The 16,476-nt window shown below is 37.3% G+C and overlaps 1 protein-coding gene across 1 annotated transcript in view; it reads left to right on the top strand.

Moving 5' to 3' along the window:
• The window catches only part of DNAJC15 (DnaJ heat shock protein family (Hsp40) member C15), a 70,464-nt gene that overhangs the window by 32,301 nt on the left and 21,687 nt on the right, over window positions 1–16,476 (top strand). The window contains exons 3-4 of the mRNA XM_003980414.6: window positions 2,054–2,127; window positions 11,309–11,385. Coding sequence (XP_003980463.1) covers window positions 2,054–2,127; window positions 11,309–11,385 — 151 coding nt within the window. The remainder of the gene's footprint in view (window positions 1–2,053; window positions 2,128–11,308; window positions 11,386–16,476) is intronic.

Below are 16,476 nucleotides of genomic sequence, written 5' to 3'. Positions count from 1 at the left end.
ACACTGAGGTTTTCTGAGAAGACTATCGTCCAAAAAGGAATTCTGACAAACGTGGCCCTAAACATGAAACGTGAATTTTAGTATCAACTATTTTAGCAGAATTGGTATAGTTATTTTGAAATTCAAATGGAAGATTTTTATTTGAAATTAAAGACAGATGCTGTACTTTTGCTAGGGTTTTCTTTCTAAAATGAGAAGAATTGGTGTGTGAATTGTGTACATACCACACTTTTGCCAAGTTCTTATTACTAACTAGAATGTTAATAGCAGGCAGCTCTCTTCCAGAGCCAAATGCAACTGAATAATGGAATTTAGGAGAAAGTACACTTAGACTTGTTGGAACTTGGTCTTCTGGTTTATGGTTAACGTAAACCTTCAGATGTCACTTGTTGAAGACTTTACCTACTTTTTTCATCAAGACTGCCTGATTATATGTGCTTTTATATTTTAAATTTTGAGATAATTTAAAAGCTATACTGTGTACTATTGTAGAATCAAATGGAAATTGACATCTATAGGACAAGAGGTTTGGATGAGTTAGGCTCTCACTTATTCAGTGTCACTTATTTAACTTATTTAATTCCCCTTTATTTAATGCCCTCCTTGAGGTCAAGAACTTTTTCTCTTCTATGTGGATTGACTATTTCCCATCTCCCATATCTAGCATCCTATTTTTCACATGTTGTTTGCACAGGAATAATAGTGTGTTTAGACAGGTAACTTCTTTTTTTTTTTTAATGTTTTCTTTTTTTAATATTTATTTACTTTTGGGAGACAGAGTACAAGCAGGAGAGGGGAAGAGAGAGAGGGAGACACAGAATCTGAAGCCGGCTCCACGCTCTGAGCTGTCAACACATAGCCCGACGTGGGGCTTGAACCCATGAAGCGCGGGATCATGACCTGGGCCAAAGTCTGACGCCTAACCGACTGAGCCACCCAGGCGCCCCTAGACAGGAAATTTCTAAGAGGTGTATGTAATTGAGCTTTCCCAGTGGAAATCTTGATTTGCAAAGAAGGTTATGGTTGGAAATTGAATAAAATCCAGAGTATCATAGTGGGTTTTCTAGCAAGACTTTTGGGAAGAGAGACACTACTGTTGATCGGTACATAATGCTGATTAGGGTACAAAAGGTAAATTAATCAGGTAATATTTTATTCTTGTTCTATGCCCTCAAAATAGTTTGGGACCTGTTTTGCTATTGATGACTCAGGAGTTTTAATTATTAGGATACCTAAGAAAATAAAGCACCAAAATAAATTATGCTTTTAGGAGAATAAATTTGGTGAGAAATTGACAGTAAATATCTTTGGTGAATATTTCTTACATAGTTGCTTTTTACTTTGTAGATAATTCCATTAAATTGTTCCTATGTTTTACAGATCCTAAATAGTATTTGTTCTCTTAAGTATTTCAAAGTGATTATCACTGGGAAAATCAGTACAGATAACCAGATGTGTGAATCTACACATACATAAAAGGACTTTATCTATAGTTTGTGTTAGAGTACTAGGATGTTTTTTTTTTTTTTTTGGTTACCTATCCTATCGTATAAATAGAAGATATTATACATAAACATTGACATTTTCTAATTTTATAATCATTGATTAGAACTTGATAAATAATAACTTTATTTTTATTTTTATTTTATTTTTTATTTTCGAGAGAGACAGAATGTGCGAGCCGGGGAGAGGGGCAGAGGGAGAAAGAGAGAATCCCAAGCAGGTTTTATGCTCAGCACAGAGCCCAATGCAAGAGCTCGATCCACGACCCTGGGATCATGACCTGACCTGCAAGAGTTGGATGCTGAACCAGCTGAGCCACCCAGACATCCCTCAATCTAATAACTATTTTAATTCTGTTAAAATGAAATGCTTCCTCCATTCAATAAATCAGACATTTGGAAAAATAGAACTTTCTGGTAAATTTTGAAATAGTTATTGAAATAATACATAGAAAAGAAACTATCGATAAATATTGTAGTTACTACCTTGTGGGTATTGTCTTTCCATATTATGGAAAATATGTTTGCTCTTATTCCTGTTGTTTTTTTAGGTCGCTATGCATTTCAGATCTGGAGACCCCTAGAACAAGTAATCACAGAAACGGCAAAGAAGATTTCCACTCCTGTGAGTTAAAGATGGCTTTAGTTAGAAGGCTTGTTTTGATTTTTGTTTATATGCCATATTTGATAGTAATTTAGAAAATGTCTTAGATTTTTCAACATTTGTAGTTTACTTTCTTCATGATACCCTTGGGGTGTTTGTCTATTTCTTGATTTGTTTCAGTCTCTTAGTCACGTTATTTTTATTTCTAATCTTATTCCTGATTTTGACATCTAATTATTATATCTCTCTTAGTAGTATTACACCAACTTTGAGGTAATTTATCTTCCTTGTTTAATTAATATTAATTCTTTTAGTGATTGTCTATATTAATTCTTGTGGTAGAAGCTGGATATAGTTGATGACTAAAACAGACAAGTTCCTTGCCCTGATGGAGTTTACCCAAGAGTTTATTTCATCTTAAAATTTGAAACTGATCCCCGTGTACCACCGCCTGATCATTTCAAACATAAAATTATAAGATTCCAATGCTGAAATCCTATAGGGCTTATACATTCATCTATAGGCATTGTAGCTACTCTGCTGAGCTAAATGTAAGTGAAGAATGAATGATAGTAGATACTTAAAAGCTACTGTGTAGTGGACTGGTTTGTAACTACTGGACACAATGCAAAGAAAACTCACTGAAGTGTTGCAGCATAATCGTTGACTTCTGGGAAATAGAAGCAGATATGGGATAGATCAACTTGGCTTGCAGCAATTGGAGAATGAATGACTTGTTTTAGCAAAGGCATTACAGGCTTGTGAGGCTTAGTTAGCCATGAACAATGACCACACTTTCAAAGGATGACATACAAATAATTAAACTCAGGTCCAAAAGAACTGCAAGTGATTTTGCAGACCTATAAATGTATGTCTGTGATTAGAGGGAGCATGTGTGTTTTTTTTTTCCTGTGTTCCTATTTATATTTTATTTGGCTACAGTATTAATAGGTATTTAGCATTCGTTCAGTAATTATTCATTAAGGGCCTTCTACATGCCAGACATTACTGTGGAGAGTGGGGGGGTATAGTCAAGGACCATATAAAGATATTGCCCTTAGGAGTGTATATTTTAGTGGACACAGACAATTAACAAGTGAATGAATAAGTAAAGTATATACTATGTAGAAGTGTTGACTGCTTATAAGAAAACTGAATCAGGCTAAGAGTTTAAAGAATAACAGCAGAGAGGAATTGATACTAGATGGGTCAGGGAAGGCCTCACTGAGAAGATGAGAGAGCAGATGTGAATCTCTGAAGAAAGAGCTATCTAGGGACTGAAACACTGCAGAGGTCCTGAAGTGGAAATGAGCTTTGCAGCAAGAATAGCCCCAGTGAAATATGCAAAGGGAATAGTGGTAGAATAGGGACCAGATCATTTGAGGCCCCATAGACTAGGATCAAAAGTGTGAATTTTACTTCAAGTATAATGGAAAGCTTTTGGAAGGTTTTGAGCATGGGGGCAGTGTGATTTGCATTTTATTTTATTTTTAATGTTTATTTATTTTTGAGAGACAGAATGTGAGCGGGGCAGGAGCGGAGAGAGAGGGAGACACAGAATCCAAAGCAGGCTCTATCCAGGCTGAGCTGTCAGCACAGAACCCGATGCGGGGCTCGAACTCATGAACCATGAGATCATGACCTGAGCCGAAGTCAGACGCTTAACCAACTGAGCCACCCAGGTGCCCGTGATTTGCATTTTAGATGATCACTTTGCTGCATGGAGGGTCAACAAGAACAAGCCAGAGTAAAAGCTCTCAATCCAGTTAAGAGGGTATTGAGATACTTCAGGTAATAGATAAATGGTGGCTTGAAATACAGGAATGAAAATAGTGGCATAGTTCCTTAATTCAGTGTTACTTATGTCTTTCCATATGTTTATAAATAATGAATGGAGAGAATTTCAGAAATTATTTCTCTTCTGTTAAGGTGATATTCAGTAGATATATTTATGCTATAAATAAAGGACTCCCAAGTTTTGTAGAACTGCATTATTTAACATTGTAAAGGAAGAGAGAGCAAGAAAATGAGAAAATTTTCACTGCTCTGTGGAGGCTCACGGATAAGGTAGAATAATTTGAGAGATTGTCATGGGTATACTAAATAGAGAAATAATGTGTCCCTCTTTCCTTTTCCTTTGTGGGCTTGAGTTAAGAAACAGTTTTTGATAAATCTGGCCCTGTTTTCCCCCACAAAATACTACTGTTGCAGTTTGCAGTGAAAATATTTTTTAGAACATCTTTATCATCGTCACTGTCATCATAATTATACCTCTGTGAAGATAAGGGTGTTTTAAACAATTCTTTAAATATTAATAATTCTAGGGAAACTGAGAAATTAAATATGTGCATGCTTTCTCTTGGCACTAATGATTCCAAAAAGTCAAACTTCATAAAACACAGCATTTACAATGTTTTGATGTTATTAATATGATTCATTATTAAACCAAATAGGGTTGTTAAAAAAATAGGAATTTGTAACTGTGTGCCACTAAATCTGTCGCTCAAGAGAACCTGGAAAGCATTCAAGGTTCAAGTTTCTATGTTTTTAAAAAAAAATTTTTTTTAAGGGAGCCTGGGTGGCTCAGTCGGTTAAGCATCCGACTTCCGCTCAGGTCATGATCTCACACTCCGTGAGTTAGAGCCCTGCCTCGGGCTCTGTGCTGACAGCTCAGAACCTGGAGCCTGCTTAGGATTCTATGTCTCCCTCTCTCTTTGCCCCTCCCCTGCTCATGCTCTCTCTCTGTCTCAAAAGTAAATTTAAAAAAATGAAAAAAAAATTTTTTTAATGTTTATTTTTGAGACAGAGACACAGTGTGAGCGGGGGAAGGGCAGTGAGAGAGAGACAGAATCTGAAGCAGGCTCCAGGCTCTGAGCTGTCAGCACAGAGCCGCCCCACCCCCCCTTCCCCCCCATCCCCGTGAGGCTCAAACACAGGAACTGCTAGATGATCACCTGAACCAAAGTCAGGTGCTTAACCAACTGAGCCACCCAGGCGCCCCTCTATGGGTTCTTTTTAAATTTCTTCTTGAAGTTTGTTTTCTCTGTACTTTATTTAACATCACTTTGTCCTTAAATCTCATCTTTGTATTTTCATACCTTTTTTTCCCCCCATTTTTCTTGAATACTACCTGGAGTAATTTTTTCATATGGAATGCATGGATGGTAAATGTTTTAAGTTCTTCTCTACTAAACGGTTTGTTTCTTTTCTCTCATTGTTAGTCACCAGCTGCTGGCTCCTTGGAAATCTGGTGAGCCAGTGTGAGGGAAGAACAGAAGTTTCTGCTCAGGGGCCACCTGGCTGGCTCAGTCAGTGGAGCCTGCAACTCTAGGCTCATGAGTCTGAACCCCATATTGAGTGTAGATTACTTAAAAAAAAATCTCTGCTCAGACTGAACCTCAGTGCCCACATACATGCTTTCCTGTATACTCTCAGCCACATTTTCTGGTAACTGAGACTCTCAGCCGGAATTTCTTGTGTTCTTATTCTTACTCCTTTGTAAGCAGCCTGTTTCGGTTTTCTTTCGTTGTTTGTGTTTTAGGTTTTTAGTTTTTTGGCAATTTTTATTTGTTTTTTAACTCTGGAAGTTTTGGTTTTTTTTTTTTTTTCTTTATTACTGATGTTCTGAAATTTCACAGGTATTCTCAGTGAAATTTAAGTGAAAACTCCCTATCTTTTATTCTAGAAGATTCTCCTATACTTTTTCTTTAATTATTTTTTCTTTTACATTTTCTCTCTTTTCTGTTGCTGGAACTCTTACTAGAGACACATTGGACCTCTGAGGCTATCCTTTATGTCACTGAACAGTTTCTTTCTTATTTTTCATCTTCTTATCTTTTTGTTTTACATTCCACAGTATTTCCATAGCTTATCTTCCAGATCACCAGATTGGGTTTTAGCAATGGCTAGTCTGTTATGTAATCCATCACTAAATGTTTTACTTCAGTAATATTTAATATCTCTTTTCATAGCAATTTACTCTTTTATGGATATAAGATACTAATTTGAAAATTGTCAAGTCCTCTTCTGCTTTCTGATTTACCTCCTTCCTCCAAAAGCCAGTTGTTACTTGTTCATCTTTCCTCTGTTTTGTTGCCCCCCGTGGTATTGGATTTGTTCAAATGTCTGACAGTCCTTGGTTATTGGTGTATGTTTGTGAGGACTGAGTTGAATAATATAAATGTTATAATAGTATAACAGTTTGGTAAACTCACTTTATTAAAAAAATTTTTTTTAATGTTTATTTATTTTTGAGAGGCAGAGCACAAGCAGGGGAGGGGCAGAGAGAGAGGGAGACATAGAATCTGAAGCAGGCTCCAGGCTCTGAGCTGTCAGCACAGAGCCTGACCTGGGGCTCGGACTCACAGACCATGAGATCATGACCTGAGCCAAAGTTGTACACTTTAATGGACTGAGCCACCCAGGTCGCCCCTGTACATTCACTTTAATTGAACAAGAGTGTTGATAGTGGGCTGTGAATACAAAGATGGTTTATGTCAACAGGCATGTTTTCCAAAGCAAGGAACCCAGAGGCAGGCTTGAGACCTCCAGAGAGAGGTTGAGGAAAGATTAAGCACTGAGTATATTTCATTCCTTGGCATAACTGTCCCCCTCACTGGCCTCCTGGGTTCTGTAGTGTGATCTGCTAGTACTCTCCTTTGCTTCTGTTGGGACCTACCACCCACAATGAGATACATCTCAGGCTAGTAGTTGTTTTTCTTAGCCAGAGGGCAAAAATGGCAGGTGGTGGGCCCCTTATGCTCTGTGTTAATGGAGTTAGAAATGGTCATCTCTGCTGTTCTGGTTTAAGTAATTATCCTGATGTCATTATTATATTTGTTGACTCTAAAGTTAGTGTTTTCCTTATTTCCTGGGAAGGCTTTTCCACTTTCCTCTGGTGTTTGAAGCTGCAGTGATGTTTTTGTGTCTTTAATTGTAATCTTACCTGTTTTCAGCTTTCTGGTTTTCTCTTTGTCTCATTTCTTGTTTTCTAGGCCTCATATGGACTTTTCTGTTTAAAAATATCTCTCTTCTTATTTCAGAGGCACTTTAGGAAGCAAAAGACCTTTTTTAATTCAATCTTCTGTTTTGAACCAGTAGTTTTTTTGCTTGACCTTTCATATGTTAGTATCTGTTATAAACTCAGTCAGTGTTTACCCCTAATTTTTTTCCTGGGGAAGAAACGCAAGTCACTCATCTTCTTCTGAGGCTTTTCTTTTTCTTTTTAATTTTTTAAAATGTTTTTATTTATTTTTGAGACAGAGAGAGACAGAGCATGAGCAGGGGAGGGGCAGAGAGAGAGGGAGACACAGAATCCAAAGCAGGCTCCGGGCTCCGAGCTGTCAGCACAGAGCCTGATGCGGGGCTCGAACTCACGGACTGTGCGATCATGACTTGAGCCCAAGTTGGACATCTAACCGACTTAGCCACTCAGGCGCCCTGAGGCTTTTATTTTTCTATTTGTGAAAATGTCCCTTTATTTGAATATAGTTTTTAAAAATTGGACTTCTTTTGTTTTATGGTTAAGTGAATTTCATGGAAACAACACAAATTAAAATCGTACCTCTGTGGCTCTATAAACGAAATAGATTATTGTAAATAATAGGAGATTATAGTTTATGGTAAATTTATTTCTTCTTAAGATTGTGGAATGATATAGTTCTTTGGTTGTGTGGAGGGCTTTTGTATTTTAAGCTCTTGGCTGAGCCAATTAACGAAGTTTTGTTGAACTTGGTTCATTTCATATCTCCTTTGATAATATGTGACACCATGGCATTTAATGCTAATTTCAGAACGAAAATGATTTTGAGGTATGTTGTTTATGTATATAATTTATGGTAGAATAACACAAAATAATAATTTGTAACGTGCAGGGTATATTTCAAATGGCAGCATAAAAGTCGTGGCATCCTGTTTCTATTCTTGGAAATTCTGTTAGAAAAATATAACCATTTACTCTATTTGATGGAGTTTTTGTATAGTTAAACTGTTCCTTATAGATATGCAGAGATTAACTTATTCATAAGAAGGTCAGTGTTTTAGGGTATGAGTCTCATCTAGATGCTATATTTTAAGTAGCTTTTTCTAGGGCACCTGGGTGGCTCAGTCGGTTAAGCATCCAACATCAGCTGAGGTCCTGATCTCACGGTCCATGGGTTCGAGCTCTGTGTCAGGCTCTGTGCTGACAGCTCAGAGCCTGGAGCCTGCTTCGGATTCTGTGGAATCCGAATTCTGTCTCTCTCTGCCTCTCCCTGACTCACTCTGCTGTGTCTCTGTTTCTCTCAAAAATAAATAAACATTACAAAGAATTTTAAAAAAAATTAAGTAGTTTTTTCTGTGTCTCCTTTTCTACCTGGGCAAACCAGAAAGTAAATCAATTGCTCTGATACAATACCTGCTGTTAGGGCTAATGAGTTTCTGACTCATGGGGTGACACTTTATGAAACATCAGTTTATCATGTTTATTATGCTGAGATTTTGGAGTTCCCTAAGGTAAATAAATACTTACAGAAATGTCAGGGAGTAAGGTACATATCTAGTAAAAATTTTGATCTGTTGAGAGAAAACTTAAAACTGGCTGTTACTCCTCTGTGAAGTCCCCTCGTTCTTTATATAATCTCCACGTGCATGTGTGTGTATAATTTGTCCAGGTTACTATGTGTACTTCCATAATTTGGTTCTTTTGCTCCCCTTACAACTTAGAGATGGGTATTTTTAGTTTTCTTTCTAGATTGTAAATTACTTGAAACTTGAAATAGTACGTCATATCCCTCACGGCACTGGTGCATTGATACATTAGCATCTATGTGATAAGGATGGAACTTGACCTGTCTCTTTTGAAATGTTGCTGGCATGTAATAGGTGCTGAAGTGTTTGTAAAATGAATTAATTGCCAGGGAATTATTCCCAGGTGGAAATTTATATGAAGCTGTTCAAAGAGAGCAGCTTATATAAATGACCAGATCTGGCTCCCTGGGACTCATTTTTAAGTTTGTTTTCTTGGTCTTTTATTTAGTCCTCCTTTTTAAAAAAATTATACGAATAGTCTGTGTTCATTGTTGAAAACTTAGGAAATAAAGAAGAAAAAAAAATATTCATAACGTCACCAACCAGAAGTAACATTTTAGTGTATATATACTTTCAGAGTTTGTTTTATGTAAACATACACTTATTTATCTTTCCTTACAAAAGTAGAGTTTCATGTTTTAGAAACATGTATACAGTACAGTCATCGATGCATTTTTTGTTTTCCTTCTAAAGTTGAGTTCGTGCATCCTGTTGCTTTGTTACGAGCTCCTAAAGAGCTGTCTCCCATTCCTTCTCTCCTGTTCTCTCTCAAACCCAGTCTCATCAGACTCTCACTCCTACTCCCTGCGACTCTTGTCAAAGACTTTGACCTCTTTGATAAATCTAGCAGTCAGTTCTCAGCTCACATCTGATTTGACCTACAGAAGTGTTTGAAACTTTTTCCCTTCCTTACTTTGGGCTGCTTTTCCTTCAGCCTTACTGCCGGTCCTACTCAGTCTGCTTACGGATTGCTCTCCATTTGTGTGCCCCTAAAACCTGCAATCTCTAGGGCTCGCTGTTTGGACGTCTTACCTACTCTTACTCCTTAGGTGATCTCATTCAGTCTCATGGCTTTACATTCTGTCTATATATACTCGTGACTCCTAAATGTTATCTCCAGGTCAGACTTTTCCATTTAGATATTTAACAGACATTTCAAACTCAATATATCCAAAACCAGTCTCCTGATACCTATTACCCTCAATAAACAACTGCTCCCTCTCTAAGTCATTTAGTGGCAGTTTGGCAATTTAGGCCAGAAACCTTAAAGTCATTTGCAGTTTAAGTTCCCTGGAACTGAGACAAAGCAGACAGACAGAAATTAGCAAGCTGGTAGTTCATCAGGGAGTGCTTTTAGGATCAACAGCTCCAGAAGGGAAGAGAAGGAAGGACAGAAGGACAATTTAGGCTGCAGTAGGCCTCAGCCAACCCCATAGTGAGCTCTGAAGCACGGGTAGCTCATTGTGGTTGTCCCAGGTTGGGGCAAGGAGCCACAAGACTGAATGATGTCACTCGATAAGTGAACATAGATAGGAAGTTTAAGGACTGAACTCAATGAACTACCATGTTTATACTCCCATATCAACCAGTCATTAAATAGAAAACTGCCCTGGGAAGGGGGCCTGAGCTTGACTTTCTTTAGCCAAGGCAACTCCTCTAACGAGTCTGACAGCTGAGTGCTGTGTGCCAGCAACAGCCCCAACGTCCACGAAGTAAGTCCTTCACGTCTGAAGGGGAAGCTGCACGTGTATAGCAGTGTTTACTGCATCATCTTTAATCCCTTTTTCATATCCCTTCTGTAATCTGCCAAGCAAATTATTAGTTTTCCTTTCAGAATACATCTAGAATGTGACCAGTTTCAAACTACCTCCTCTATTACCACGTTGGCCCATACCACCATCATCTCTTGCCTAGGTTATTGTTATCTCCTCTTAACTGGTCTCCTGATTCTCTCCTGCACCTTTCTTCCTATTCTTCACATGGTATTTAGAGTAATCCTTTCAAACAAAAGCCAAATGACATGACTCCAGTGCCCTGGTTTCTCCTACCATTGAGAATAGAATCCTAAAGATTGCTGCTACTTACAGGGCCCCCCACAATCTGGCCCCTAGTTGCCTCTCTGATACCATGGTCTTCCTTGCTCATGCATTTCCAGCCACCTTTCAGTGACCTTTCAGTCCAGTTTTGTGCTCTCTCTTGGCCTTGCTGTCTGCTATTCTGACGTCCTCCCCACTTTGTCAGTTCCTCCTCTTCCTCTTCCTTCTCTATCAGCCAGTCCAGTGGGTAAAAAAGATGTGTGTCATATCAATATTAAATGACTTGTCAAGGTTACCCAATGAGAAAATTATTGCAGAGCTTAGGAAGAGTTCGAGCCTTTGCTTCTGTTGATTGCTTTGATTCTGTTATATCTTAGTGTAGAAAAATTAATGTATTTGAATGTGAAAAAATTGTTAATGTTTTTTAAGTTCGTCTTGGTCATAGTTTCTTGTAAAGGATCCTTGTTTAGTGCCCCCCCCTACAGTTTCAGGTTGCCTTGTAGTAAAATGCATTACTCTTATTGCAGCTATGATAGGTTTGAGGTCCTGCCACCTCATACATGCAACTAATTATTTCATGCTCTTTCTTTCCTGTACAGAGCCTTTCATCCTACTATAAAGGAGGATTTGAACAGAAAATGAGTAGGCGAGAAGCTAGTCTTATTTTGGGTATAAGGTAGGTGAGCTACATAAGTCTTATTTTATTCTGTGGCCAAGCTTGTCTTGAAAAAGGGAGAAAATGTTACAGTAAAGTTTTCCTTATATTTTAAATTATGAATAGGAAGCAGAGGAAAAAATACAAAATTTTTACATTTTAAAAGCCCAAATCCCTAAAAATATCAGGCAAAGATGTGATGTGTCCTTATTCCTTAACAAGGGGCTCTGAGCTCTTATGTTTGAATACAGTAGTAAAATTTCAAAGCAATTGTCAAAATCTCCCTTACTGTGATACCCCATTCTTTCTGAACTCAGTTTTATAATTTATTATCTATCGTATTTTCTGTTATAATATAGGATCTATTTCACAGTTCTTTTCTTTTTTCACTATTTGACATCTAGCATATTTTATTATAATTGTTTCACCCTAGTATCTATTGTGTGACTTTGGACCACATAGGAGAAAGCTAATGATGTTGTGTGATTGCTCTGTGATAACATTTAACACTTAAAGTTAAGAATATGCCCCCTGCCATTTAGTTGCTAGTCGCTATATTCATTTGTTTACCTTATGTTCCCTTAGAGCCCACTCAAATTTTTGTGGGGGTTGGTTACAGTATGTCATCTGCAGCAGATCTTCTGATGATTTAATCAACATCATTAAGCAGAATAGATCACAAAGTCCTGTATTGATACAGTTTTTTGGATCTCTTGTAGATTTGCACATTTTTAAGGCCAAAACATGTTATTATTTCTTTTGACTTAGCAAGAAAAGGTAAGGGGTAGGGAGCAAAGGAAATGGTTCGGTTGAGCTTGGTGCTTTATTTAAATATAAGAGATGAAGTTTCTCACTGAGAATAGGTTTTAGGTAGGGGAGAGAACCAAAATAGGAAGTTGGCTCTATTTCTGACCATTCTTTGCTTTAATATTATTCAGGATGGCCTTGTTATTTTTCTGGAACTATTATTGGGCCCCCAGAGCATCCCATTCATAGTCTTGAAATGTGAATATGGAACTTACTATAAAACCAAACACAAAGGTTTTTGAGAGTATCAGTCGATATCATCCAAAGCATTCCTGTTGTTACGACAGGTAATTAGGAGTTGACTTAAGATTTCTGTTTTTAAAGGTTTATCTTGTTAACCTAGAAACTGTAGAAAATTTCACAAAGATGATTTGCTGGTTAAGCGTATATACTCTCAGGGAGTCTGGGTGGCTCATTTGGTTAAGTGTCAGACTCCTGATTTCAGCTCAGGCCATGATCTGACAGTTTATGAGAGTGAGTCCCGGATCTGGCTCTGCACTGACAGTGTGGAGCCTGCTTGGGATTCTCTCCCTCCCTCTCTCTCTCTGCTCCTCCCCTGCTCACTTGCATGCACATGTGCTCTCTCTCACAATGTAAACTGAAAAGTATATGCTCGTAACAGGTGAATCTATGAATACCAGTTTTACCATTTACTAGCTGCATGACCTCAGTGTCCTCATTTGTAAAATAGAGATAATAATAGTTTCTGTCTGGTAGGGTTGTTGTGGAGACCGATACATAGACAATAATGCACGTAAACACAGCACTTAGTGCCACAAGATTAGAGAATGCCACTCAGTCCTGTGAACCCCACTTCCCAAGTCCCAGTCACGTGCATTCCAGGGAACAGTTTGTATTCCTTGATGTAGGCAACATGATACTTAAAGTTATATTTCAATTTCATGGTGAAATTGTCTGTACTGGAGATACATCCGAGCTTTATTTAATTTTTGTACTGTGTTTAAGAACTAGGATTCTCCCATCCTGTTTAATCTTTAGAATAACAAATAAATGTCTTATGTATTAACAAATAACAACAAATACCAGCTGAGCCAAACAGATTCTTATCCTGCTTCTGTCACTGAAGCACTGCATTATAGGATCCCAGTCAAGTTATTTTTAGCTTTTCTGCCCTTCAGTTTCTTCATTTTTGAATGGAGTTAGTAATATTTAGTCTGGTTGAAATAATATAAAATGATATGACGATATCTTTTTATAATAGTGCCTACCAAATAACAGATGCTAAATAAATGTCGGCTTCTCTTTCTTACTGTTTGTATCACAAATGCAGAAGCTAAATATTTGCCCTTTACATATTAAACAGAAAGGTAACCCTTATTTGCTTTCCTCTAGCCTTTTCTTTCAGTCAGGTAGTGTTGTTTTTGAGAAGACTCTTCAAGATGTGAATACGTTGCTGTGGCTCCCTTCTCTGTGATCATTGAATCTAAACTACTTAGACTATGTAACAAGTAGGTAGAGGCACAGTGGAGCTGACTGTTGATGACCTATTAAAAAAATACTCTATATGCTATTAGATGAGTCTATGCATTCTTACTGATTTCTCGAAGCCTAAAATATTTTACCGAGCGGTCCAGGAAAACTATTGTTCATACTTGTTACTTTCTGAAATGATGCACATTTGAGATTTTCATACTTTCTGAACACTCCTGTGGAATTATGTTAAGCTAAATGTTATTCAAAAGACCAATAGTAAGAGTGATGAAACCAAAACTGCTCCATTTGCCACGAGATTAGAGAACACCACTCAGTCCCATGAACCCCACTTCCCAAGTCCCAGTCACACGCATTCCTGGGAACAGTTTGTATTCCTTGATGTAGGCAACGTGATATTTAAAGTTATATTTCAATTTCACGGTGAAATTGTCCGTACTGGAGATATATCCGAGCTTTATTTAATTTTTGTACTGTTTAAGAACTAGGATTCTCCCATCCCGTTTAATCTTTAGAGTAACAAATAAAGGTACTAAAGTGTATTAAATTCCTAGAGCCTTAATATAGCAGTCAGGAAAAGGGAATAAATTCTGCAGGCACACAAGAATATTTCCCTTATCCCCAGAGCTCACCACTAGGACTCTGATCATTATTATCTTAAAGGCATAATGTTTTGAATGGCCATACTTGTACATAGAAACTTTCCTTGCATTTCTTACTTCCTTCAGTATATTTCAGTGGTTGGCAGACTACAGTGTACATAATGCTTTATGGACTTTTATGTACAAAACCAAGTGTTAAAGGCAATGTAAGTGATTATGAACGATAATCTATGAGATATAATTATCAAGGATAATTTTCAGATTTTGTCCTACATGCTAAATTAAAGTTTAATATCCAGGGTAAGATGCAGCTTACCATTTATACTCCCCCCAAAGAACATAGAATGTACATTTGGATTTTACCCAATTTACATCTTCATTATCTAGTGGTTCACATTTGATTTGTTTTATGAAATGTTTTTTAAAGCACCTCTTTTTCCATTTTAAGATTTTCTGCAATACAGTAATCCTTTATAGTGTCAGTGTTTACTAATATAGAGCCATTATTTGAAGGAGTTTACCTTTTAGAGCCATTTTGTTTTGGAGGACTATATAAAATGCATTAAGCACATATTGAATATTCAATACTGGATGCTATTTTAAGATACAAATCATAGCTTCTGCTCTTTAGTATCTACCTTAAGAAGACATGTCAAATACATGCAGAACAACTAGAAAGTATAACTAATAAAGGAAAGAAGGGCTGTAGAGCACCACACAAGAGAATGAGAAATGTAAGTTTGCGGCGGGAAACTAACCATACTGGAATTAAAAAAAATAATGTGTGTTCCATTTCTTAATAGGCAATTAATAAAGTATTCACAGCCATGATGTAATTTTAATGACTTATTTTTCAAAACTTAGTAGTCTTTAGAATCAGACACTGTCTTGATTATCCGGGAAGTATCTACAAACCAAAAAGTAAGTTTGAAATGGTCCCCCAAAGGACTTTCATAAGCCAAAAGGAATACCCTAAAGTCCTTATACTAAAAGACTTTTTTATTATTAAAAAGGTTTTTTTAATTTAAAAAATTTCCCTCTTGTTTCATTGAGATATAATTGACATATAACATTGTATATTAGTTTAAGATGTATAACATAATGATTTGACATATGTATAATATGTACAGATTGCAAAATGGTTACCATAACAACTTTAGTTAACATCCTTCACCTCACATAGTTACAGATGTATTTTTTCTTGTGATGAGAACTTTTAAGATCTACTGTTCCAGCACCTTTCAAATATAAACTACAGCATTGTTGACTGTAGTCACCATGCTGTATATTCCATCCCCAGGACTCACTTATCTTATAACTGTAAGTTGTACCTTTTGACTACCTTCACTCATTTCCCCCACCCTTCTCCTCTTGCCTCTGGCAACCACCAGTCTGTTCTGTTTTTGGGAGTTTGGCTTTTTTAGATTCCACATATAAATGAGATCATACGGTATTTGTCTTTCTGTCTTTGACTGATTTTTTTACTTAGCATAATGCTGTCAGGGTCAATTCATGTTGTCACCAAGTAGCAAGATTTTCTTCTTTTTAATGACTGAAAAATATTCTGGTGTGTGTGTGTGTGTGTGTGTGTGTGACATTTTTATTCATTCATCTGCCCATGGACACAGGTTGTTTCCATGTCTTGCTACAGTGAACATGGGGGTGCTGATATCTCTTTGAGAGACTGATACTTTTTTTTAAGTTTATTCATTTATTTTTGAGAGAGACAGAGACAGCATGAGTGGAGGAGGGGCAGAGAGAGGGAGAGAGAGAATCCCGAGCAGGCTCCACACTGTCAGCACAGAGCCCAATGAAGGGCTCAAACTCACAAAACCAAGACATCGTGACCCGAGCCGAAACCAAGAGTTGGACAGTGAACCGACTGAACCACCCAGGCGTCCTGAGAGTGATTTTATTTCCTTCAGATATATACCTAGAAGTAGAATTGCTGGATCATATGGTAGTTTTATTTTTAATTTTTTCAGAGCCTCCATACTGTTCCATAGTAGCTGTACCAGTCTACATTTCCACCAACAGTGTACAGGGGTTCCCTTCACATCTTTCTAACACTTGTTTGTCTCTTGTCTTTTTGATGGTAGTCATTCTAGAAGGTGTGATGTGATATTTCATTGTTGTTTTGATTTGCATTTTCCCTGATGACCAGTGATGCTGATCACCTTCGCGTGTACCTGTTTGCCATTTTATGTTTTTGGAAAAATGTCTAGGGAGATCCTCCACTCATTTTAAAATG

Source organism: Felis catus, chromosome A1 (assembly GCF_018350175.1).
Source record: "Felis catus isolate Fca126 chromosome A1, F.catus_Fca126_mat1.0, whole genome shotgun sequence".
Lineage (NCBI taxonomy): Eukaryota > Metazoa > Chordata > Mammalia > Carnivora > Felidae > Felis > Felis catus.
This window is presented reverse-complemented; position numbering and strand designations above follow the sequence as displayed.